Source organism: Neovison vison, chromosome 13, assembly GCF_020171115.1.
Source record: "Neovison vison isolate M4711 chromosome 13, ASM_NN_V1, whole genome shotgun sequence".
In the NCBI taxonomy this organism is placed as follows: domain Eukaryota; kingdom Metazoa; phylum Chordata; class Mammalia; order Carnivora; family Mustelidae; genus Neogale; species Neogale vison.
The window spans coordinates 3,126,278-3,152,946 of NC_058103.1; the positions used below are offsets into that span (position 1 = coordinate 3,126,278).

General features: G+C 53.7%; 1 protein-coding gene across 1 annotated transcript in view; it reads left to right on the forward strand.

The window, feature by feature from the left end:
- Window positions 1-12,451, forward strand: part of CDC42BPB (CDC42 binding protein kinase beta) — a 100,699-nt gene extending 88,248 nt beyond the window's left edge. Inside the window, 9 exon segments of the mRNA XM_044230778.1 lie at window positions 732-1,328; window positions 3,804-3,901; window positions 3,987-4,071; window positions 4,181-4,298; window positions 4,383-4,500; window positions 5,780-5,885; window positions 5,971-6,041; window positions 11,086-11,112; window positions 11,114-12,451. Of these exon segments, the coding sequence (XP_044086713.1) occupies window positions 732-1,328; window positions 3,804-3,901; window positions 3,987-4,071; window positions 4,181-4,298; window positions 4,383-4,500; window positions 5,780-5,885; window positions 5,971-6,041; window positions 11,086-11,112; window positions 11,114-11,293 (1,400 nt within the window). The 3' untranslated portion in view covers window positions 11,294-12,451.
- The last annotated feature ends 14,218 nt before the right edge of the window (window positions 12,452-26,669 follow it).

The following is a 26,669-nucleotide window of genomic DNA, read 5'->3' on the forward strand; positions in this document are numbered from 1 at the left end:
AAAGCGGGCTATTTCCTTCTCTCCGGCAAGAAAATGCAAAGTAGCCCCCTCTCCGCTCTTCACTACCCCGTGTCTCAGGAGAGAAACGCAGGCGGATTAGAACTGGCCTGGCCCCTGGGCCGGGCTCAGGGCACATCCCCCAGAAATGAGGAGCTGCTCCGTGGTGGCCAGCGTTCCCTTCCTGCTGAGCCTGGTGGGAACACGTGTCACCAGCGGTGGCTCCTGCCGGCCCGCGCCCAGGGCTGTTGGTCCCTCAGGTTCCAGACCAAAGGCTCTGCTCAGAGAGCCCTTAATGCAGGTCCTATACCAGTTAGGGTGTTGGGGATAGTGGGTTAATTTGGGGGTGGCTGCTTTCAGACAGTTTATCTGAGGGTCCAGTGAGGTTGGAGACAGACCTTTGCTCCCCATGTGCGACCGAGGGTTCTTACCTTCGGGGATGAACCGGGAGATCCACATCCACCCCCCGAGGCTGCGGCGTGCTTGGCATCTCCCAGCCCGGGCGGCGGGGGGTTGGGGTGCTGGTACCATGGAGACAGGCGAGTGTGAGATTGGGGTGGCCCCTGGGGGCTCCTGAAGGAGGGTGCTGCCCTGGCATCTGCACGACCCTGAGGTTGGCAGGGTTGGAGGCACGTTCTCGAGCGTGTTCTAGAGCTGGTTGGCAGGGCAGGGAGCCGACGGCGAGGTTCCTGGCGCTCCTGAGCCGCTGTGATTCCGTTCTTCCATTCCCGCAGTGATCGTCCGCGTTGCTGACTACAAGAAAGTCTACCAGATCGAGCTTGCTCCCAAAGAGAAAGTTGCCGTCCTCCTCTGCGGCCGGAACCACCACGTCCATCTCTGTCCGTGGTCTGCTTTCGATGGGGCAGAAAGCAGCGCCGACGTCAAGCTTCCAGAAACAAAAGGCTGCCAGCTCATCGCAGCCGCGACGCTGAGGAGGAGCTCCTCCACCTGCCTGTTCGCGGCTGTGAAGCGCCTGGTCCTTTGCTATGAGGTCCAGAGAACTAGGCCTTTCCACAGGAAGGTCAATGAAATCGTGGCCCCCGGCACTGTGCAGTGGATGGCCGCGCTCAAGGACAAGCTGTGTGTTGGCTACCCGTCTGGGTTCTCTCTGCTGAGCCCCCAGGGGGACGGGCAGGCTCTAACCCTGGTAAATCCCAATGACCCCTCGCTTACGTTCCTCTCACAGCAGTCTTTTGATGCCCTTTGTGCTGTGGAGCTCAAAAGCGAGGAGTACCTGCTTTGCTTCAGCCACATGGGACTGTACGTGGACCCACAAGGTCGGAGGTCACGCATGCAGGAGCTCATGTGGCCTGCGGCGCCTGTTGCCTGTAGTATGTATATGTTTTTCTGTTGCCATATCCCTGTTGCCGCTCGTCACCTCGACAGTCAGCATGCGTTCTAGTTCGCTTTGGTTTGTGTCTTGGTCCCTCAGCTGAGCAGTTAGAGGGGCCCCGGGGTGGGGGTGGCGGGCCCCTGCGTATCTTCAGGAGAAGGGGTGCTCCTGACTGCAGTGGGAGGTGGGGGGGTCCCTCTCGCGCCAACCTCCTGCCGGCGGCGCCTGTCTCCCCCGGAGCACCAGGGCTTCGCAGGGGCCCCTCCGCTGAAGAACGCGGATGGGCAGGATTTATAAACTCAAGCTCGAGGGTTTGGGTACCAGGAGACACCGCAGCTCCAGAGTGCAGGTTAGCTCCTGCTGGGACAGAGGTGCCCGCGGAACTGCTGGGAGCCGTGGCCCCTTGTTTGCCACTTTCAGTGGCCTGCGGGATGGGGTCCCCAGACAGGAGTCTCTAAGGCCCGAGCCCATTGAGTCGGGGCCCCGAGTTGGCTCTGTGGGGACACGTCCCACGCGGCCTGCTGTCTGGGCTCTCTCAGCAGACTGCGCCTCAGATCACGTGCTCCGTGTAGCCGAAGTCCGAGAAGCAGCAGGTCGGGCGGAGAGCAGGGAGTGAGGAGACGGGTCACAGGGCACATGCTGATGTTGAGCGGATGGGGACAGGGTGGGGGATGGGGGTCCTGTTTTTCCTTAATTACCTAAAAGGATAACCTGTGTGCCTCATGGCCGGCCTCGCCAAGCTGGCAGAGTCCCCAGAGGTGTTGGACATGGGACACCGGGCCACTGAGATGATCCACCAGCCTTCGGCTCTCCGGGCCTCTGCACATTCCCCAGCTCAGTCAGTCCCCGGCCAGGGCGGCAGACAGGCAGGCAGGTGATGGCTGGCCGGGTCCCTTCCTTGCCGCACCCTATCGTCCTCATGGGCAGCCTGGACAGGAGCGGCCTCAGCCACGCGGCAGCCCTGCCTGTCAGGGTCTTCTCCTGAACCCTAAGTTTGGAGAAGTTTACTGTGGAAAGGTCACTGCGTGTGATGTTTTGGCATCCTGGCTGTGTGGCTGGCCCGCGCACCTCATGCTCCTGTGTTGCCGCTCCGGGTTCCCACTCCCCCTGCGTGCACACCACACACCCCACATCCGTTTGTGAGCGGGCGAGAAACAACTCGCTAAGTTCGGGCTGGAGAACGGAAACTCTGTTGCCTCCTTGTTCCGTGCCCGCGCTGCGCATTCGCGTGTGTCCTCGCCCATCCCAGTAACGTAGGGAGGCATGGGCGGTCCCACGTGGGCCACACGGTGGAGCCGGGCTCGGACGCACATCCGTCAGGCTCCCCGGCCCGTCCTCTCGCCACCGGTGTTGTTTTCATTTACAGTTTCCTTTAAACAACGATGCCTCAGTTTATCAGCAAGCTACACGGCCTCTCCTGGGCCTCCGTGTGGAGGACGGTCCTCTGAGAGTTCCCACAGGGAGTTTTGCTGCATGTCCCCTCTGTGGCGGGCGCTGGCTAGTTCCAGCCTCTCGGCTGCTTCCTAAAGGCTCCTTCATCTCCCCGTTTGTGTTGGAGAGAGGGGCTGACCGCACACGGGGACTGTGACGGCAGCGCAGCAGGAGAAGCCTTTCAAAGGTTCATCTTCAGTCAGTGACGCGTGACACAAGGGAGTAGCTTCAGCCTGGAAGGCAGAAGGGCCGGAGGGCACTGGGGACCCCACGGCCGGCCTCGCCCTTGCCTCGCCCTCCTGGGCGGGCCCTCTCCCTGCTCTCCTTCCCCAGAGGTTCAGTCTTAGTGCGATTCTAAAGGTGGGGACTGTCCCCTCAAGCCTCAAATGCCAGATGGGCCCATGGTCCTTGGTGTGTTCCTGTCCCCTACCCGGCAGTGTCCCATCACTCCGGACGAGGGAGGAATGTCATTCCCCCACCCCACCCCCCGGGGCTTCTCACAGGAAGCTGGTCCTGGATGTGTTGAGACCAGAGCACCAGAGGCCACCACACACCTGGAAGGACCAGTCCCCGAGAGAGCGAGCCCGTGGGTTAGCTGGGGCCGAGGCAGGGCGGGTGGTTGCCCCAGAGCCGAGCAGCAGTCTTGTTTGGAGATTTTAAGGGTTTCCTGAGAAATCGGACTTTCTGCATCTCTTAAAGGAATTTGCCTCCAAACAGCGCTCGCCCCCACCTCAGTTCCAGGCATGTTGAGCCTAAAGCGCCGGTTTCCGCAGTGGTTGCGGGAGGAAGCGAAGGGGCAGCCGGCTCCCCGCACGGCTGCTCACCCCTGCGCCCTGTGTGGAAGGCGCTGCGCGGGCACAGGCGGGCCCTGTGTTCGGGGACCTTGGGAGCGAAGGGTCCTTCTAGGGCCGGAGCGTGGAGTTCCTGCCTTCCAGCGGGTTGCGCCCCCGAGCTGAGGGCGGCGCGGCCCGAGGGGAGGGGGCGCCGGGGGCGCGGGGCCGGGGGCCGCGGCTCACTCACGCGCCTGCCCCCTCCGCGCCAGGTTGCAGCCCCTCCCACGTCACGGTGTACAGCGAGTACGGCGTGGACGTGTTCGACGTGCGCACCATGGAGTGGGTCCAGACCATCGGCCTGCGGAGGGTAAGGCCCCGGGCGGCTCGGGTCGGCCCCCTCCCGCGCGCCGCAGCCCTGCACGCCGCTCCCCTCCCTCTGCTTTTGCGCGCAGATACGGCCGCTGAGCTCCGACGGCGCCCTCAACCTCCTCAGCTGCGAGCCTCCCCGCCTGATCTACTTCAAGAGCAAGTTCGCGGGTGAGGCTCTGCCCGCGGGGCGGGGGGCGCGGGGCGGGGGCGGCCGTGGGGCCTGCGGGTCACCGCCCGAGGGCCGCACGGAACCGCAGGGCTCGTCCCCCTCCCGCAGGAACGGCCCTCAACGTGCCCGACACGTCTGATAACAGCAAGAAGCAGATGCTGCGGACCAGGAGCAAGAGGCGCTTCGTGTTCAAGGTGCCGGAGGAGGAGCGGCTGCAGCAGCGGCGGTGAGCGCCGGGCGGGGCGGGGCGGGCGGGGCCCGCAGCGTTTTCGGGTCGGCAACGCGGGCAACACGCTCCACTTCTCCGCAGAGAGATGCTCAGAGACCCGGAGTTGAGATCCAAAATGATATCCAACCCCACCAACTTCAACCACGTGGCCCACATGGGCCCTGGGGACGGCATGCAGGTGCTCATGGACTTGCCTCTGGTGAGCGGGGCGGGGAGGGGAGGGGCGGGGGCGGGGCTGCAGGCCCTGCGGTCCACCGGCCTAGGCTACCGGCTGCCCCACCGCATCGGGCAGAATCCCGCGGCGCCTCACTGCGGAGCTGGCTGGTTCATCTGCGGGTCTCTAACCTCGGCTGGTGCCCGTCACCTTTTCAGGCTGTTAGTGTTTTGTGGGGAAACTAGCTGTCAAAAATGACTTCTCGGGGGCGCCTGGGCGGCTCAGTGGGTTAAGCCTCTGCCTTCAGCTCGGGTCATGAGCTTAGGGTCCTGGGATCGAGTCCCATATCGGGCTCTCTGCTCAGCGGGGAGCTGCTTCCCCCCCCCCCCCGCCTGCCTCTCTGCCTACTTGCGATCTGTCAAACAAATCTTAAGGAAAAAAAAATTTAAAAAAAAAAAGACTTCTCAGGAACATTTTCCTACAAGCAGGTAGCAGAGCTTTTCACTTAAAAACGTGAGCTAGACCTTGTGACCCTGCAGTTGCACTAGTGGATATCTACCCCAGAGATACAGATGTAGTGACCCGAAGGGGCACATGCACCCCCGTGTTCATACCAGCAACATCCACAATAGCTAAACGGTGGAAGGAGCCCAGATGTCCATCGGCAGATGAATGGATAAAAATGCTGTGGGACACACACAGACACACACACACCACGGACTGCTATGCAGCCATAAAAAGACCGCAAAATCTTGCCATTTGCACTGACGTGAGTGGAACAAAGGGTATTAGGCTGAGCCAAGTCAGTCAGTCTGAGACAGTTACCATATGATTTCACTGATGCGAGGAATTTGAGAAATAAGACAGGATCATAAGGGAAGGGAGGGAAAAAAGTGAAACCAGAGAGGGAGGCAAACCTTAAGAGACTCTTAATCTCAGAGAACAAACTGAGGGTTGCTGGAGGGGCAGGGTAGGAGGTATGGGGTGGCTGGGGGACGGACACTAGGGACGGTGTGTGCTCCAGTGAGCACTGTGAATGCTCTAAGCCTGGTGATTCACAGAGCTGCACCCCTGGGGCAAATAATACATTGTATGTTAATTTTTAAAAATCAGACATGAGCTAAGATTCAATTTTGCCAAAAATCATTCTTCTCAATTCTTAGCTCAAAATTAGTCTGGTGCCACTGTCCATGGAGCGAGGTCTCGGGACCCCGGCTGTGGTCTGTGGGGCCTGGCTTGCAGTTGGGCCAGGGCCCAGACGTGCGTCTGCCCTGCCGTCTGCCTGGGCGCCCCAAGCCTGCTCACTACCTTCCTCTCCACCCAGAGTGCTGTACCCCCCTCCCAAGAGGAAAGGCCTGGCCCTGCTCCCCCCAGCCTGTCTCGGCAGCCTCCATCCAGGAACAAGCCGTACATCTCATGGCCCTCATCAGGTACCAGGGTGTCCGAGAGTGGGGGCCTGGACTGCTGGGGCTCTGGAATCTTTTCCCTAAGATGGCAGCTGTCCTTGTTCCACAGGGGGGTCAGAGCCCGGAGTGGCTGTGCCTCTTAGGAGTATGTCCGATCCTGACCAGGACTTCGACAAAGAGGTAAGACTTACCTTGTTCCAGGGGCGCCACTGAGCGTCTGCAGCTCCTCGCGTGGGGGAGAATCCGAGTGGTGACAGCAGCTTCACCCCGCCTGGACCAGCCTTGTGGGGCCCGGCGGGGCCGGGGTGCAGCCTGGTCGCTGCCGCAGGAGGAAGAGCAGCCTGGTGACAGGCCGCCCTGGCGCTACTCCCCAGCGCCGCTGGAGGGCGGGACGGCACGGGCTCCGTGACCGGGAGCCTGGTGGGAGAAGGTAATGACCTGACCAGCACGTTCCTCAGTCAGACCAAGGCCTCTGGAACCAGGCCCCGTTCCGGGCTCTGCCCCAGTTGGGGGCTTAGGGGAGCCCCAGAAGCCTCCCGGGCACTGACAAGTAGGGGCCTCCCTGCCGAATGACAGAAACAAATGCCTTTCCGAGAAAAGCCCAGCCAGCTTCTCCCTTCTAGACCGTCTCTGTCCTCCTGCGCGCTCCTGTGTAACTGCTGGTAGCTGCGTTCGGTCGGTGTGCGGGTGGCCTGGCGCGTCTGCGAGAGGCTCCCGTGCCGGCCTGTCCGCCCGGTCTCTGGCGGCTGTTCAGGATTGGGGCCTGTGGGGCCTGCGGGGCTCTGCTGCTCCTTGGGCACCGCGGACTGTGCCACGGTGGCTGTGGCCTCACGCTTGCTGGGGGGAGGGACGGTGCGGGAGCCCGTGCTCACCAGCCTCCGCGCACTAGGCAGCCCCACACCCTGCCCGGTGGCTCCCCGGGAGCCCCACCGGGGCAGAACAGGTGAGGCCGATGCTGGTCCTCCTGCCGGGCTGCTGACTCTCTGAGGTCCACGGTCAGTGCGGGCGTGGGCCGGCCGTTCTTCCTCCAGGCCCAACGTCCCCTCTTCGCCCCCTCCCTCATTCCTGGAAGCTCTTTTCTCACTGTGAACGTGGTCTGTTGCGGCCGCTAGTTCCCACGCGGGCCCGTCTGTCTCATCGGCTGAGGTGAACAGACGTTCTCGCATCTCTTGAGTCCGCGAGGTTTCCTTGGGTGCGTCGTACCGTCGTGATGTACGTTTGTGAGAGAGCCTCCCGACTCTGAGAGTATGTTTGCAGGCAAAGACCTAAGCTGACTTACTTCAAAAGCAGATGGTGCCCTGGTCCTATGCCATTTCTTTCCCTCCAGCTTGAAATGTTGTCTTTTTAGTATGTTAAACCCCTTTGTTGATGTGTTTCTGGATAGTCTGCCCACCAGTGGACGGATTCTTTTCCTCTGTCCGCGCCGCCTGTGGGAGATCAGGCAAAGAAATCTCTCTTCCTCCTTTATAACAGTTTCTTAGCTGTTTTTATTTTATGCAAATAAATTTTATTGCTTTTAAGTGTATTTAGTAAGTAACATCTACACCCAGCGTGGGGCTCGAGAGCATGACCTTGGGATCAGGAGTCCCGTGCCCGTCGGCCGAGCCAGCCCGGCACCCACACTCCACATTTTAAAAGCAGTTTGTTGGCTTCACGGTAAAAAAAAAAAAGTAAAAATTGTGTTGAGTATATTGATTCATAGATTAATTTGGGGGATGCCCGCTATCTTGACCTTTCTGTGTGGGAACAGAGTGTCTCTCCGGTTGCTGGTTTCCCTCCTGCAGGTAGCGCAGGTTTGTGGTAGTGATTCTTACGAAGTTGGAGGGTTTTGTTGCCATCGCGAACGGACTGCCGTCTTCCGCCGCGGACCTGGTGGTTCTGGCTGGGGTCCGTACAAGCTGGCGACTTTGGGCCCTTCAGTGTCCCCCTACCTTTATGAGTTCTGATTGGCACTTGTGTTTGGTTGATGGCCTTGGAGTTGTGTCTCTTGGAGCCTGGGGGGGGGTGGGCAGAGGTGGTGTGTCCTCACTCACACACTGGGGGGCCTCCTGAGAGCAGAGGTTCGGCCCGCTGACGCCGCGGGCTCCGTGCCCCCACCAGGCTCCAGGAAGACACACGCCTCCCGTCCTTTCTGGCCAGCGTCTCACCAGGCTGAGGCAGGGGTGGTGGGTGTCGGTCAGGCGCTTTCATCAAAGGTTTCCCTCTGAAACCCCACCTTCCAGCCTGTTTGTGTCGGACAGGGGCAGCCTTGCGTCCGGAGAGTCAGTCCTCCCTGGTCGCGATGTGTAGTTTCTTGGAGTAGAGACGGTCTGGGGTCCTTCGGTTGACAGTGTTCATCAGCCTCGTGCCCTGGGCTGACCTCGGCCGCCTTTGTCCTCAGAGCTGTACTGAGCTCAGCTCTGACTCAGCGCTTAGTAGCCATAACGTACCCGTTTTCTTTCCGGGAAGGTTTCGTAGAACACCCTCAGAACTGCCGAACACTGCTGCCTCTAGAGGTAGGTCTTGGTTTTTTCCTCTTATTTTACTTTTTTTCCCCTCAGCTGTGTATTTTGAAAGTTTTGAACCTTCAGAAGAGTTGCACGAACACCAGAGTAAGCATCCCACGTGAGCTTTACGTGACCTGCGTCCCCCGGTTGGGTCTGTGGGGGAACACCCAGCAGAAAGGAAGGTGCGGTCTCACCGGAGCCCCAGCCTGGTTCTGCGCCGTCTCCTGAGGGTGCAGCCCCCCTCCTCCCCGGCGGGGCTCGCCTCGCACCTCGGTGTCTCCCGGGGACTGTTCACGCCCAGGGCCTGGCCACGCTGAAACCCAGAGTCCAGTTAAGGAGCACCTGTGGGTTCTGTCGTCCTGCCTCTCGTCTGAGTGCAGCCTTTCTCTCTCATGCCGTTGAATTTATGGAAAGTACGGCTCTCGTGCAGAATGAGATCTTGGAGAACAGTGAGCAGGTCCCATAGCGTTCTCCGCAGGGGCTGGCAGAGGAGAGTGTGTAAGCATGTGCCTGTGCGTGCACTCGCACGCTTCTGCTGAACCGTCGGTCGGGGGTGCACTGGGCCCTTTCTTTCCGCTTCCCCAGCCCCCGGTCTCACCACGTTGCTTCGGTCCCCTTGACCCTGGAGCTGGTCCTCCATCTTTCCAACGTTGCCTCCTCTCAGGGTTCAGGTTAGAAGTCCCAGGCCAGCCTGCCACACAGTGGACAGGGGACCCCCCGAGGGGGCTAGTGCACCCCCAGGCACAGAGCACCCGTTGGTCCCGCGCTGCTCTCGTGTGTTCACACTCTGGGAGGAATGTGGTGGCGTTCGTGCCGCTCTAAAGTGAACAATTCCGTGGCTGTTCAGTAAATTCACAGTTGTACAACCACCAGCTAAAGACCACAGGATTTCCACTGCCCCAAAACCCACCCCACCCCAACCCAGCGTTTTCTCCCATTCCTCCCTTCTGCTGCCCATGGCAGTGACACATCTTTGTTCTGTCTCTGCGGTGTGCCCGTCACGGACATCTGCGCCGCCTTCTGAGTCTGGCCTCCTTCACTTAGCGTAAAGGCCTCAAGGTTCACTGACCTTGCAGCAGGCGTCCGATGTCCCCCATTTTACATCCTCCTTGTCCCCGGGTGGACACGTGGGCTGGACCCAGCTCTGGCTGCTGTGAGTAGCACGGAGGAGACCACGTGCAGACCCACCGTCGTGGGGGCGCGTCCTCACGCCTGCGCATCCGGCCGCGGGGGACGGTTCACTTTCCGAAGAGCCGTCAGTGTTTCCCACGACAGCTGTGCCATTGCACACTCCTGCCAGCAAAGTGTGAAGGGGACGATTTCTCCGCGTCCTTGTCAGTGCTTACCCTTCCTTTCCTTTTTTTCTTCTTTTTTTAATAGCCATCCTGGTGGGTGTGAAGTTACCAACCTCATTGTGGTTTGATTCGCATCTCCCTAATGACTGCTGATGTCCAGCCTTGTTTTCCTGCGCTTGCTGGCAGCTTCTGTACCTTCGGAGAAACATCTGGTTGTTTACCCGTTCTTGTAAATTGAGTTGTCTTTTGTTATGGGGTTGAACAGCCCGTTGTGTTATCGGGACACTTGGCCCTGACGTGCGGTGCAGGTGTTTTCTCCCTTCCTGTGGGTCGTCTTCTCCCCTTGATCCTGTTCTCTGATGCTTCTAATTCGGGGGATACCCAACCGTTTTTCTTCTGTTGATTGTGCTCTTGAGGTTATAACTAAGAATTCATTGCTGAATCCAAAGTCATGGAGATTTATTCTTATTTTCTTCTGGGTGTTACGGTTTTAGCCTTCATATTCAGGTCATTGCTCTACTGGGAGTTCTTTTCCCTTACGTCGTAAGGTGGAGATCCAGCGCCACCTTCCCTCGTCGAAGTGCCTTGGCGCCCTTGCCAAAAGCCAGTGGACCGTGGTAACACAGATTTATTTCTGGACTCGGTTCTGTTCTGCTGCTCTCTGTGCCGATGCGACACCACACCGTTTGGGGTACTGTTGCTTCTTAATGCATTTGGAGGAGTAAGTTTGGGAAGTGTGGTTCCTCCCAGTTTTTTCAGAGGATTGTTTTGGCTGCTCTGGGCCCCTTGCAATTCCGTATGAATTTGAGGACAGGACAGCCATTTCCCATTTCTGGAAAAAGAGCTGTCGGAACTTCAGTAGGGACGGCGCTGAGGCCGTGGACTGCTCCGGGGGCGCACCGCCGTCCTCACAGTGCTCGGTCTTCCGGACGGACGTGAGATGGCTCGGGCCGGTTTCTGCCGCAGCGTTCTCTACTTTCAGTGGTCAGATGTCTCACCTCTTTGGTTAAGTTTATGCTGGAGTTGAACAGCGCTGGTGAGAGCGGCCATCTCGTTTTGCCTCGTGCTAGTGGGAAAGTTGTGACTTCGCCACTCAGTGTGAAGCGAGCTGTGGGCCTTTGATCTCGCTGAGAAAGTTTACCATGAACGAGCGCCTTCTCTCACTTCGGTCTGTCTGGTTTCTTCGCCATAGAGTTGCTCATTCCTCTTTGGAACTGTAATTGCTGAGTTATTTGTGGGTTTCCGGTTGGGCTTTGGTTTGCGATCGCTTCACCGGCACACTGAAGGACGCTGTGAAGTGCTCGTCGGGTGTTCTCGTAACCAGACTGGAGGCAGCAGCGGGACCGACTTTCCCCGACCAGTGCCCGTGTCTGGAGGGCTGCGCCCAGCCTCCACAGGCCCGGGGCGGTTGTCCTTACGCTCTCCCCCTCCTTGTGTTAACAGCCTGACTCCGACTCGACCAAACACTCGACTCCGTCGAACAGCTCCAACCCCAGCGGCCCCCCAAGCCCCAACTCCCCGCACAGGAGCCAGCTCCCCCTCGAAGGCCTGGAGCAGCCGGCCTACGACGCCTGAAGCCGCTGGCCTCGCCGCCACGGGGCCAGAGAGCGGGGGTGCCCGGCCTCCGGTGCCCGTGCCAAGACTGAGCTGACCCTCCAGTGTTGTCCAAGGAAACGTAGACTCAATATGTAGATACGGAGATAAAGAAAAATCTTTATTATAATAATGATCAGTTTTCTGCCACATGGTTGGTGGTGGTGGGCCCGACCCACTGACCCACACCACGGTGGGACAGCACCATTCCGTTTGCACAGGAAGGACCAGCACCTCGCCTCCCCCGCCTGGAACCAGCTGCGGATGCCGGCCTCCCGCATGGTGAGCCGGCAGGCCCTGCGCAGCCTCTGTGACGAGCCTGTTCCCTGCCCCCTAGGACCTTAGAGAATCGTAGGAAATTGTGTTTCGGTCCCCGTGTCCCTAGAATCTTGAAGACAGGAAAGCGGAGGTTAGTCGGTGGCCTTCGTCTTCACTTAGCCATTACAGTCAGCCGCAGACCTTCTGCCGACGGTGTAGCCATGGCCAGAGGCCCCCGGAGCCACGCCTGCCCTGGGCCCCGTGTGTGTGTGTGTGTGTGTGTGTGTGTGTGTGTGTCCACTCCTGGTCACAGCTGTCAAGTGTCACCTGTGTCACTACTGTGAAGTCCCTGCGCTTGCACGGCTGCTGCCTCACCGTGAAGGTGGGCGTGGCGAGCTGCCACTGGGCAAGAGGAGGCCAGCGCCCCCGGAGCCCCGCTGCGGGCACCAGACACCCCCCCCCACCGCCCTGCCCCTGCATGGAGCCCTGTGGTTAGTGCCCGTATGCATCACATAGACTCGCCCGACACTCCTGCACATTGGCTCTGCCCGTGGATTTACTCTCCCCCTTCCTTGCTGCTGTGTTGAGTAATCAGGTTTGTGCCCTGTCCTGTGAAAGGCTTAGATTAACTGGCCGGACGGCAGCGCTGGTCTCTGGCCCAGGACGGGCTCTGCCCTGCTCTCCCGCTGGTCCGCGTTCTGACGACGCTGTGGAAGACGCGCACTTCCCTTGAGTCGGCACTGAGTGATGTGGGCACCACGGCCTGCCTGTGCGTGTCGTACACCCGGCACCTGCTGTCCACCGCCCCCGGGGCTTCTGCTGGGTCTGGCACCTGCTGGGGGTTCTGGTTTTTACTTTTTTAATGTAAGTCTGAGTCTTTGTAATTATTGAATCGTGAGAACATTTTTGAACAATTTAGCTGCCAATAAAGCAGAAGACAGCAGTTTTAAAGTTCTCAGTGGCTTGTCTGAGTGTGATGACTTGTCTCCCTGCTTGTGTCCCAGTGGGGACCCGGTGCTGGAAACCCCTGCCTGCAGATGCCATTCTTGCTCATTTGCTCTGCGGGGTCCTGCAAAAAGCACCTGTCTACATGTGGCAGGAGCTGGTTTCCAGTGGGACTCTGGCCCTCCAGGGCTGTGATGGGGCTCCTGGTGGGGGGCACCTGGACATGGGAGGCAGGGACAGGCTTGGCCACTGCGGGCAGAAAGGGGTCCCCTGGTTAGGTGCTCCTGCCGGGTCTCGCGGTACCCAGACACCAGAATTGGGTTAGGGTTTCAGCCTGAGAGAAGTAGAAGCCGCCAGGGGCCAGGGGCCAGGGGCCAGGGGCAGGGCAGGGGGTGGGGGGCATCTGTGAGACACTGCAAGGCAGAGCAAGAGTCCGGCAAGCGCAGTCATGCGGGAGAGGCTCCAGTCTGTGGGGCCACCTGGAGCAGCAGGGGGACCCCGGCCACACACAAGCACGCTGGCCCCCTCAGCAGCCCTAGAGGATGGGCTGGGGCAGGTTGGAGTCACCCCAACGCTGCGGAACTCTGGCAGCAGTGGGCAGCCGCCCCCCCCCCCCCCAATGACCCAGTGCAGTGGGTTGGGTTGTAGTCGTTCTGAGAGCTCCGGTGTTCTTGGTAAGGCGCGGCCAGTGACAGCCTTGCCTTCCGGGGGGCTGTGAGGCCACAACAAAGTCCAGAGAGCAGCTCGCCCACCCTGTGACAGGGATGTTCAGGGACCAGCCCCTGGGCCGCTGGCTCTGCCTTCCCATCTGTTCCCCTTGCTTTGCACGTCCCACCACCCCGACACCGGGCACAGGTGGCAGCCCTCTCTGCTGTCCTTGAAAGGACCAGAGTGTCCGGGCAGCAGGGACGACGCCAGGCACAGGTGGAGCCTTTCAGAAACCCAGGTGAAAGCCACCAGCTGGAAACGACAGAGGCGTGGAAGAGAAGCAGGGTTCCGCAGAGACCGGCGCCACGTGGGACCAGCATGCGATCGCCGAGGGTCCCCGCCGCGGCCACACCGTGCAGGCAGCAGATCCCAGTGGCGGGCGCCGGCGTGTCCTACAGCAGCGGCAGAGCGGGTGGCGCAGAAGCAGGTGGGGTTCACACCGCCGAGTGCCACACGGGCCCCGGAGTGATGGGTCCCCACCGTGTTCAGTTGCTGCCCACGGAGGCGGACAGCCGGCACGCCCCAGCCCCCCCACTGCCCAGACGCCCTCGGGGTCCCAGCCCTGGGTGTGGGGGCCGCTGTCACACACGCCGTGTGACTCGCCTTCTCGCTGCTGCCACCGGGACACCCACGCCGCCGCTCCCCCCCAAGCACCGGGCCTGACAGCGATGGACGCCAGAGGCTCTACCTGCCCCCGCCCAGAAGGACACCCCGTGGGCCCCGGGTGTGTGTGTGTGTGCGCGTGTCTGTGTGTGTCTGGCTAGAGACGCGGCATCCGGGTCTTTGCGGCAGCGCAGGTGCTCAGCTCCAGCCTTGGCAGTGGGAACCAGCGCAGAGGCTGCGGTCCCAGAGCCCCCGGCAGCCCCCGCGCGGCCCCGGCAGCCCCCGCGCGCCTGGTCTCGTCCCTCCTGAAGAAGCCCGAGGCATTGGAGGTGGTTCTGGAACAGCCGGCCAGCGACCCGCACACCCTGAATTCCCCCCCGTCCCCACCCCGGACTTTGAATCCAGGCCGCCTCTCCCATGTCCCTCCTTCCGCGGTCACCCTGCTCCTCTCCTTTGGGCTCCAGACTCGCCTCCCCGTGGGTTTGCCGAGTCTGAACTGCCCGCCATGCCCTTCCCCTGCCGTCCCAGAAGAAACCCGTCCTTCTGCCAGGTCCCTGGCACGTGGTGTCAAATGCAGGCTCCAGAGAAGACCCACCGCCCCCCGCCCCGCAACAGCCTGTGAGGCTGGGGAGCAGGGGTGCCCCGGCCCCGGAGTGGGCGGGCGGGCGGCCCCGCGGGCCAGCCGCGCTCGGGGCGGTGGGTGCAGGCCTCCAGCTGCGCGCCTCCCCGAGCCCCCAGCGTCCTGCTTCAGACCCGCGACTCCGCCTCAGGCGGGTGTTTCAGAGGCAGACGAGCAGAGACCGTTGAGAGCCGCAGTGGTCACTCGGGAAACCTCGGAATCGGAGGAGACGGTGGCTCCAGATTTACACAGCGCGAGGGGAAGAGCCCCCCGGAGCACCAGCGCGCCCAGCAGCGGACGAAACCCGGTCCTCAGTCAACCGCGGTGGAAGACAGCGGCGTGACCTCCGAGGGCTTCTGAGGCCTCCGTGTCCCCTCCCAGCCGCCTTGCCTGCCTCCAGGGCCATCCCCGGCCCCTCGTTCCAGGGCTCTCTGAATGAACTCTTCTGCCCCAGCGCTCCCACCCCCGTCAGAACCTGCCCCTTGAAAGCTAAGCCCCGAATCTCTCGCGTCCCCGGAGCCAAAGCTGAGGAAGGACTCGGGATCCTCGCAGACTCGAGCACGCTCGGAACACGGTCACTCAGTCTTCTGAACCCAGTCTCTCGGACGCGGGTCACTCAGGTGCTCACACGCTTGTTGGGGAGGGTCGGGCCCACAGGAAGACCCTGGAAGGGATTCAGAGGGACAGACCAGAAAGCCTGGAAAATCCCTAAAAAACTTGCAGAACAATTACTGAAGCTGTTCCCAAGCCTGCTGGTGGCTCCACGTTCAGGCTTGACGCTCAACACCTGTGAGCCTGCCCCAGCCGTTCTGACGCCTGCAGGTTGCTTCGTCTGCTCTGGACGCGCGCGCCCCAGCCAGGTGGCCTTGAGCTCCGTGTTCATTACTGGGCGGATGTTTCAGTTAAAAGGACCAGGACGAAATGGGAAACTTGTCCACTGTGGATCTAGTTGATGTAGCAAGCCCGCTCACCTGTACCCTGGACGCCTCAAATAAAACCAGGACTTCTAAGACCCATAATTTCCAACTCTGACAAACGGAGGCCCCTAAACAGAACCGAAACCCTCCTGACCTTCACCATTACTGTAAGAGGCCAGGCCACTGCAAAAAAGACTGTTGGACATGGAAGAAGAGCCCCAGCCCCCTTCGGCTCTCTGACCGGGCTTTTCTAGTCCCTCCCACCCCTTGTGCCGGGACTCCCAGGAACTACAGAGGCTCTTCCTGTCCCTCTCTACCACCCTGCACACTGGGAATGAGTCTCTGTCCCATCTGACATGAGAGCGACACTCAGTGCTCAGCCCCACTACCGCCAAGAGCTCCGCCTCGGAGAGCCAAATCCGTTCAGATAATGGGGGTCCCTAGCAAACCTCAACAAGGTCCTGTCGTGAACCTCTTCTCTCTTGCTTGGGCCCCCTAGGAGATATTCACACTTTCTTCTTAGTTCCTTGGCCCCATTCCCTTACCGGGCCCAAATTTCTTCAAGAAATTGCTGGAATTTCTCCCGAAAGAGGAAGTAATTCTGGAATTTGACAGCAGCAATCTAGATAGCCAACTAGGTGGGTCACATGACCCTTTCATGTCCTTGCTGTGTCTCCTCCATCCCTGCCGCCAAGTCCAAGACCACTTGGATCAACTACCAGCCCATTATGGGCAAAACCCTCAATGGACCCCCACAGAATCCACAGCACACCTCCCACTGAGATCCACGCAGACCCTGCAAAGCCTCTCCCCAGAACAAACCAATACCCTATAAATAGACCCTGCAGGGCACCAGGATAACAGAAGGCTAGAGGCCCCTGGCCTCACTGCCCCTGCACTAGCTCCTGCAACACCCTGATCCTACCTGTGAGAAAACCCAGCCGCTGAGCAGGGAGGTTTGTCTGGGAGCTCCAAGCCACAAAATAACATTGTGACCCTCGCCACCCTGTCCTTGTCTGCCTTCATCTCAACCGACAGCCGGGGTCTGGCCATAATGAGCGTACCCAGTGCCTGTGTCAGCATTTCCGTGGCTGTGGCCAGCAGGGATCCCTGCTTCCCTCGGCAGGACCCTCAGGCAGTCACAACCCCGGGGGCTCACGCACCTTACAAAAGGACTTAGTGACACAAGGTTTTCTGGAGGCTTCCCACTGGTACCATGCGTCCAGCACTTGCTTCTCTGCCCCTTTCCCAAGTCTCCCCACAGGAAGAGGACAGCAGCCTCCTGTTGAAACTGTTAGCCTTAAAAGAACAGAAAGTCTTCCAGAAAAAATGGCAGTTTGCTCAAACTCAGATTCAGTATTTAGGGCACTGGTCTTGGAACAAGGGCTCATGTAGAAGCTCATGTGCTTTTGTAGTATCCTGCACATCCCAAACCTAAAACCGAGCACCAATTACAAGTTTTTCTCAGACTGGCTTGCTGTGGAATTGGATTTTGAACTTTCTCTCTTAGGACCCAACTTTGTATGTTTTCTAAAGAAATCAACAAATCTGACCCTATTATTTAGGAAAAATCAAGATGACGTAACCTTTGAGACCTTAAAGAAAAGCTTAATGATGCCTCCTGCCCTTGGACATCCTAATTATTAGCTCCCATTTTTCTTTTTAATATGTAAGGAGGAAGGGCCTTCAAGTACCACCCCAAAATGAGCCATTCCCGCCACCATGCCTTTGGCTAAGGGCAGCAAGGAGACAGTCCCGGGACCCCCATAGCCATCCCCATGCCCTGTGTAGAGGCTCTCCTGAACACCCACCACCTTCCGGCCCATCATCCCAGTCCTGTGAAGTCTTCTTCCTAACCACTCCTCCCAGAACTCCTCACTGCAGTCACCTACTCCCGGACACCCTGCTCCCTCCCTCTTGGACAACACCCCTCATCACTGCAGATAGGACACCTCTGACTCTGATAATTTACAGGAAACTCCTCTAACCAATGCAGGTTTCTCATGGTTAAATGAAGGTCGTTTGAAGGGTCCAAATGACAAATATCAAAAGAAGAAAGTTCAAGATGGCAGCATAGTACTGTCCTGAGCTCACCTCATCCCATGAACACAACAATCTACAACTGTATGTGGAATAATCGCCAGTAATGGGGACCCAGACCCTGGGTGAACAGAGCCTACACAACAAGGCACAGCAAGGAGAGCGGTAGAAAAGGCAGAAACACAGCCTAAGGAAAACACACACTCCCACAGAGGCAGTACTCCACAGTGGAGAGATCTCACAGGTACAGACGTTCTCCCTGAGGAGAGAGAGGTTTGAGCTCCACATCAGGCAGCCCAGATCCAGAGGAGCTCACAAAACACCTGGATTCCCAAACTACCAGGGAGTCCTGTCCAAGAAAACAGTGGAACTATAGGAAAAGGAAAGCCTGCCCTTAAAGGGTTAATGCACAGACTAGCTTTGACTCAAAAATCAGTAAGAAAATACCATATAAAACATGTACATACCATAGGCATAATAATGGTTTCATTACTAGAATTAAAAAAATTAGAAAAAAATAAAATCTTGGAGTGCCTGCCAGAGAGGGCAGAAATAACTGGGCATCTCCCCAGGATGGAGACACTGGGAGCAGCCATTTTTCCTAGCCCATTCTGTGTAGACTCCAGTGATGGCAAGTGCCATTTTGAAATCCTCCCTCTAGGGGCACCTGGGTGGCTCAGTCAGTTAAGCGTCTGCCTTCGGCTCAGGTCATGATCCCAGAGTCCTGGAATTGAGCCCCACTTCGGGCTCCCTGCTCAGTGGGAAGCCTGCTTCTCCCTCTCCCACTTCCCCTGTTTGTGTTCCCTCTCTCACTGTGCCTCTCTGTCAAATAAAATCTTTTAAAAAATGAAATTCTCCCTCTAGATGGTTAACAACAGGGTGTACACCCCCGAAGATCCCACACAACCCTGTGTTTTGTTGAGGCCACAGCTGAGAGCATTATAACCCAGGCTGCCAGTGCACCACGGCAGTCACAGCAGGGAGGCCCGGCCTGCCAGACCAGGTGTCACCCCTGCCCACGGGCACACCCACAGCAGTCACAGCTCCACAACAACACAAGGGTACATGCCGTCCATGTAAGGGACACCCCTGGAGCCGTTGGCACTGGTGGCCAGGAGGGACTGCACTTCTCGGCCACACAGGACATTTGCTACATAAACCTTGAACACTGGGAGAAGTAACTGAACTACCTAATACACAGAAACAGAGTCAGGCAAAATGAACAGACATAGGAGAATGTTTCAGACAAAATAACAAGACAAAACCTGAGAAAAATAACTAAATGAAACAAGAGTGCAGACTTCAACCAAGAGACAGAAAATATGGGGCGCCTGGGTGGCTCAGCTGATTAAGTGTCTGCCTCGGCTCAGATCATGATCCCAGTTCTTGGGATCAAGCCCCACGTCAGGCCCCCTGCTCAGTGAGGTGTCTGCTTCTCCCTCTGCCCTTCCCCTCTCTCATGCTTGTGCTCACACACCCTCTCTCCCTTTCTGTATCTGAAATAAAGAAGATCTTTTAAAAAGAGAGATAGAAAATATGAGAAAGTGCCAGTCAGAATTTAAGAATATGAAAACAGAAATGGAAGATACACTAGAGGGAATTAGCAACAGATTTGAGGATACAGAAGAATGAATCAGAGATGAGAAAGACAAGGTAATGGAAATCACCCAAAATGAAGAACAAAAAGAAAAAAGAATGAAAAGAAATAAGAGTTTAAGGAACCTCTGGGACAACATCCAGTATACTGTATACTAACATTCATATTACAGAGATCGCAGAAGAAGTGAGAGAAAGGGGCAGAAAACTTATTTCAAGAAATAATAACTTAACCTGGGGAAGGAAACAGACCAAGATCTAAGAAGCACATAGAGCTCCAAAGAAGATGAATCCAAAGAGATCCACACCAAGGCATATTATAATTAAAATGTCAAAAATTAAAGATATAGAGAATACGAAGCATTAAAAAAAAGGCAACTAGTTATGTATAAGGGAACTCTTTTAAGACTATCCGTTGAGGGGCGCCTGGGTGGCTCAGTGGGTTAAGCCGCTGCCTTCGGCTCAGGTCATGATCTCAGGGTCCTGGGATCGAGTCCCGCATCGGGCTCTCTGCTCAGCGGGGAGTCTGCTTCCCTCTCTTTCTCTCTGCCTGCCTCTCTGTCTACTGTGGTCTCTCTCTGTCAAATAAATAAATAAATAAAATCTTAAAAAAAAAAAAAAAAGACTATCCGTTGATTTTCAGCAGAAACTTTGCTGGCCAGAGTCAGTGCCATGATATACTCAAAGTGCTGAAAGAAAAAAACATAACCAAGGATACTCTTTGACAAAGTTAACATTCAGGATTGAAGGAGAGATAAAGAGTTTCCCAAAAAAGCAAAATGAAAGGCATTCAGGAGCAGCTGGTTGGCTCATTCCATAGAGCATGTGAGTCTTAGTTATGAGTTCAAGCCCCATGTTGGGTGAAGAGATTATTCAAATAAATAAAACTTTTAAAAAGTCAGTATGAGGGTTAAGAAAAAAGGTAGTAAAGTCAACTAAATTCTGCAATAATCACTTAAGGTATGCACTAAATAAAAAGACATAATAGGATGTCAAAAACATAAAACGGTAGATGAAATGTAGTGCTTTGAGAATGGATTTGAACCTAAACAACCACCTACTTAAAACACAATGCCAGGGATGCCTGGGTGGCTCAGTTGGTTAAGCGGCTGCCTGCGGCTCAGGTCATGATCCCAGCGTCCTGGGATCGAGTCCCACATCGGGCTCCTTGCTCGGCAGGGAGCCTGCTTCTCCCTCTGCCTCTGCCTGCCTCTCTGTCTGCCTGTGCTCGCTCGCTCTCCCTCTCTCTCTGACAAATAAATAAAGAAAATCTTTAAATTAAAAAAAAAAAAACACAATGCCATAGACACAGATTGTTAAATATGAGCCTCATGTAATCCCAGACCAAAGAACCTATAATATATATACAAAAGTAGATGTAAATAAGTAATCAATAAAAATAAATAAATAATAGATATACGAAACATAGAAATTAATCTAAACACTAAAGAAAATCATCAAATCACAAGGGAAGAGAGCCAGAGAAGAACTACAAAAACAACCAGGAAACAATTAACAAAATGGCAGGAAGTACATACCTATCAATAATTACTTTAAATGTAAATGCTCCAATCAAAATACATGGGGAAGCAGAAAGGATTAAAATAAAAAAAAAAGGACCCACCCAAATGCTGTCTACAGGAAACTCACTTCAGACTTAAGACACACACAGACTGAAAGGGAAGGGATAGAAAAAGACGCTGCATCCAAACAGGAACAAACAGCTGGGGTGACAATATTCCATCAGACAAAGTAGATGGAGGATAAAGGGATCCACCCAGCAGAAGGGAAAAGTGCTTGTAAATATTTGTGCACCCAACACAGGAGCACCTAAAAGCATGAAGTTAATATTAACACACACAAAGGCTGAAACTGACAGCAGTATAAGAGTAGGGCACTTTAACACCGGACTTACATCAATGGATAGATCATCCAGACAGAAAATCAACAAGGAGACATTAACCTGCAGTCACACATTAGACCAGATGGACTTAACAGATATATACAGAACATTCCATCCAAAAACAGCAGGATACACATTTTTCAAGTGCACATGGCCTGTCCCCCAGAATAGACCACATGGTAGCCCACAAAACAAGTCTCAATACATTTAAGGTTAAAATCATACCAACCATCTTTTCTAACCACAATGGTGGGAAACTAGAAATCAGTAACAAGAAAACTTAAAAATATGTAGAGAATAAACAATGTGCTATTGAACAACCAATGGGTCAATGAAGAAATCAGAGGAAATTTTAAAATGCTTTGAAGAAAAATGAAAATGAAGACACAAAGCTCCAAATCTACAGGAAAGAACAAAAGCAGCTCTAACAGGTTAAGTTTCTAGCACTGCTGGCCTACCTCCAGAGATGGGGACACTATACCTGTACACTTACAGGAACTGGAAAAAGAACAGACTAAGCCCAAAGGTCGTAGAAGGAAGGAAATAATAAACATCAGAGGAAAAATTAGTGACATAGAGGTTTTAACAACGGAAAAGATTAATGAAACTAAGAGCTGGTTCTTTGAAAAAAACAGAATTGATCAGCTATTAGCACAACTCATCAAGGAAAAAAAAAGATAACAAATAAATATAATTGCAAATGAAAGAAGTTACAACCATCACCACAGAACTATAAAGAATTACAGGAGACTACCATGAAAAGTTACACACCAACAAACTGAACAACCTAGAAGAAATGGATAAATTCCTAGAAACATACAGTCTTCTAAGACTGAATCAGGAAGAAAGAGAAAATCTGAACAGACTGATTACTAAGTAATGAAATTGAATTCATAATAACAGTAAAAATCCCCAAAACAAAGTCTAGGACCAGATGGCTTCAGAGATGAATGCCACCAAACAAGTGAAAGAGCTAATTCCTATTTTTCTCAAACTGTTCCCAAAAAATAGCCACCATTGCCCTGGTACCAAACCAGGCAAAGATATTACAAATAAAGCAAAATTACAGGTCGACAACTCTCATGAACATAGATACAAAAATCCTTGACAAAATATCAGCAAACTGAATTCAATGATACATCAAAAGTATCATTCACCACAATCAAGTAGGATTTATACCAGGGATGCTAAGAGGATTCAAAATCTACACAATCGATACGCTATACCATAGTAACAGAATTAAGGATAAAAGTCATACGATCATCTCAATAGATGCCGTGAAAGCATTTGACAAAATTCAACATCTATTCAGGATAAAACTCTCAACAAAGTAGGTAATAGAAGGAACGTACCTTAACCTAATAAAGGCTTTATCTGAAAAACCCACATCTAACATAAAACTGATGAAAAGCTCAAAGTTTTTCCTCTAAGATCAGGAGCAAAACAAAAATATCAACTCACCATTTCTACTCAACATAGTACTGGAAGTCCTAGACACAGCAATCAAACAAGAAAAGGGAATAAAGTGCATCCAAAATGATAAAGAAATGAAAGATCACTATTGTTATTAGAGGACATAAGAGTATAGAGAGAAAACATGTAATATATACAGAAACTGTAAAGACTCCACCAAAATATTATTCGAATAAATTCAGTCAAGTTGCAGGATGAAGTCAGTCAAGTTGCAGGATACACAATTAATATAAAGAAATCTGTTTTTAGGGACGCCAGGGTGGCTCAGTTGGTTAAGCGGCTGCCTTCGGCTCAGGTCATGATCCCAGCGCCCTGGGATCGAGTCCCACATTGGGCTCCTTGCTCAGCCAGGAGCCTGCTTCTCCCTCTGCCTCTGCCTGCCACTCTGTCTGCCTGTGCCTGCTCTCTCCCTCTCTCTCTCTGACAAATTAAAAAAAAAAAAAGAAAAGAAATCTGTTTTTATATGCTAATAACAAACTAGTAGAAAGAGAAATTAAGAAAACAATCCCGGGGCGCCTGGGTGGCTCAGTGGGTTAAGCCGCTCGGGTCATGATCTCAGAGTCCTGGGATCGAGTCCCGCATCGGGCTCTCTGCTCGGCGGGGAGCCTGCTTCCCTCTCTCTCTCTGCCTGCCTCTCCATCTACTTGTGATTTCTCTCTGTCAAATAAATAAATGAAATCTTTAAGAAAAAAAGAAAACAATCCCATTCAAAACTGAAGAATAAAATAGCCAGGAAGACATTTAACCAAAGAGGTGAAATAACTGTACTCTGAAAACAATACAACATTGAAAAAACAAACTGAAGACAACACAAATAAATGGAAAGATACACCATACCTGTGGATTGGAAAAAATTCTATTGTTAGAATGTCCCTATTACCCAAAGCAGTCTACAGAATCAGTGCAATCATCCCTATGAAAACACCAAAAGTATTTTCAGGGAACTAGAACAGATAATCCCAAAATTTGTACGGAACCACAAGACCCCAACTAGCCAGAATAATCTTGAGAAAGAATAAGCTGGATGTATCACAATTCCAGATTTCAGACTATTATCACAGAGCTGCAGTAACCAAAACAGAATGGTCCTGGCAAAAAAACAAAAACAAAAACAGAAACAAAACACACCCCGACAGATTGATGGAACGTGATCACGGGACCAAAACTCAGCCCGTGTGCCTGTGGTCAGTTAATCTATGACCAAGGAGGCAGGAATATACGATAGGGAAATCCTGTGCTGGGACATCTGGAAAGCAACATGCAAAAAAGAACGAAACTAGAACACTTTACACCATTCACAAAATTGAACTCAAAATGGATTAGAGACCTAAATGTGAGACCTAAAACCATAGGAATCCAAGAAGAAAATGGGCCGTAAACTCTTGGACATCACTCTTGGCAATATTTTTCTGGATCTCTTCCCAAGCAACGGAAACAAGAGCAAAAATGGACATTTGACACTACATCACACTAAAAAGTTTTTGCACAGCCAAGTAAACCAGCAACAAAACGCAAAGGCAACTACTATATGGGAGAGGCTATTTGCAAATAGATCTGATAAAGGACTAGCATCCAAAATACATAAAGCCCTCCTACAACTCAGTGTGTGTGCACGTATGTGTCTGTATACATTTGCATGTATATCACACACAATATACACATATACAATACTCATATACAATATGTATGTATACATACATACAATCCAATTAAAAAATGGGCAGAGGACCTAAGTAAAAATTTTTCCATAAAGACATACAGATGGCCAAGAGATATATGAAGAGATGCTCAACACCACTAAGCATCCGGGAAATGCCGATCCGAACCACAGTGAGATCATCACTCCCTACCTATCAGAATGGCTAGTATGAAAAAGACAAGAAACAACAAGTGTTGGTGTAGATGTGGAAAAAAGAGAACCCTTGGGCACTGTTGGTAGAAATGCAAGCTGGTACAGCCACTGTGGAAAACAGCAGGCAGGCTTTTCCAAAAAAATAAAAAATATATAGAACTACCATATAACCTACTGATCCCACTTCTGGGTATTTACTCAGAGAAAATGAAAATATTAATTTGAAAAGATCTACGCTCCTCGGGGCACCTGGGTGGCTCAGTTGTTAAGTGAGCTGCCTTCAGCTCAGGTGGTGGTGGTGGTCGTGGTCCCAGAGTCCAGAGAGAACCAGGCCTGGTTCTCCCTCTGCCACTCCCCGTGCTGTGTTCCCTCTCTCACTGTGTCTCTGTGTTGAATAAATAAACTCTTTAAAATAAAAATCTATGCTCCTCTGTTTGTTGCAGCATTATTTACAATAGCCAGGGTATCTGCGTCCACAGATGGATGGATGAAGACAATGTGCTGTGTATAAATAATGGGAGATTACTCAGGCAGAAAAAAGAATGAAATCTTGCCACTTGCAACATGGATGGAACTAGAGGGTATTATGCCATGAGAAATAAGTCAGAGGAAGACAAATACTATAGGATTTCACGTATATCTAGAATCTAAAAGTCAAAAAAAAAAAAAAAGAACAAACATACAAACAAAAACAGAGTCCCAGATACAAAGGACAAACTGGGGGTTTGCCAGAGGGGAGGGGAGAAGTGGGGTGGATGAAATGGGTGAAGGGGACTAAAGGGACAACTTCCAAATACTAGGGGCGCCCACCTGGCTCAGTCGGTAGAACATCTGATTCTTGATCTCTGGGTTGTGAGTTCGAGCCCCATGTTGGGTATAGAGATTACTTAAAAAATAAAATCTTAAAAAAATTCCAATTATAGGGGCACCTGGGTGGCTCAGTGGGTTAAGCCTCCGCCTTTAGCAAAGGTCATGATCTCAGGGTCCTGGGATCAAGCCCCGCATCCAGCTCTCTGCTCAGCTGAGAGCCTGCTTTCCCCTCTCTTGTCTCTGCCTGCCTCTCTGCCTGCTTGTGATCTCAAATAAATAAATAAAACCTAAATAATTTTTTAAAAACAATGTCCAAGCAATCTGTCAAAATATTAATGGCATGTCACAGAGTTAGAATATATAATCCCGTATTTATAAGAAACCACAGAAGACCACGAATAGCCAAAGCAATCTTGAAAAGAAGGAAGCAAATCCCGCTTGCACATTTACACGACACAGCTGGAGTAGTCCGTGCCGTTTGGTGGCACAGGAAGACACCGAGACCAGTGGGACAGAGCAGTGAGCCCGGAAAGAAACCCCACACTTGCACAGTCGTCTCACTGCACAAAGGAGGCAGGAGCCTACGGCAGGGAAAGGACAGTCTCTGCAGGACCCGGTGCCAGGGGAATCAGCTGCTGGCGAAGAGCGCCGCACTCCGGAGCGAGCTCGAGGGGGATTAAACACTCAACGGTAACACCCCAAACCAGAAAAATCCTAGAAGAAAACCCAGGCGGCAAGCGCTCTGATACTGGCTTGAGCAACACTTCCTCGGGCAAGGGCAAGGGAAGCCAAAATGGTCCAAGGGAGCCGCGTCCAGCCAGACAGCTCCTGCGCCGCAAAGTAAACCATCCACGACACGAAAACGGCAACGCACTGGGGAGAAGCTCTTCGCAAAGAATATATCTGGTAAGACACAAGCATACAAAATATATAAAGAACTCCTGTAACGCGGTATTTAAAAAACTATCCCATTTTTAAAAATGGGCAGAAAGCAGGGCGCCTGGGTGGCTCAGTCGTTGGGTGTCTGCCTTTGGCTCAGGTCATGATCCAGGGATCTGGGATCGAGCCCCGCATCAGGCTCCCTGCTCCGAGGGAAGCCTGCTTCTCCCTCTCCCTCTCCTCCTGCTTGTGTTCCGTCTCTCGCTGTCTCTCTGTCAAATAAATAAAATATTTTTTTTTAATGGGGGGCGCCTGCGTGGCTCAGTGGGTTAAGCCTCTGCCTTCGGCTCGGGTCATGATCTCAGGGTCCTGGGATCAAGTCCCGCATCAGGCTCTCTGCTCAGCGGGGAGTCTGCTTCCTCCTCTCCCTCTGCCTGCCTGTGATCTCGATCTGTCAAATAAATAAATAAAATATTAAAAAAAAAGAGAGAGACAGAAGAGTAGCCCCCAGGCCAGAATGATACTGAATTGTCCCCATAGCAAAAGGAAAGAGGAAGGCGCCTGGGTGGCTCAGTGGGTTAAGCCTCTGCCTTCGGCTCAGGTCATGATCTCAGGGTCCTGGGATCGAGTCCCACATCGGACTCTCCGCTGAGCGGAGAGCCTGCTTTCCTCTCTGTCTCTGCCTGCCTCTCTGCCTACTTGTGATCTCTCTCTGTCAAATAAATAGAATCTTTTAAAAAAAAATGGGCAGAAAACCTGACTAGACGCTTTCTAGTCACAGAGGCAGCAGCAGGCTGACCCCCTTCCTTCCTTCTCTCTCTCTCTCTCTCT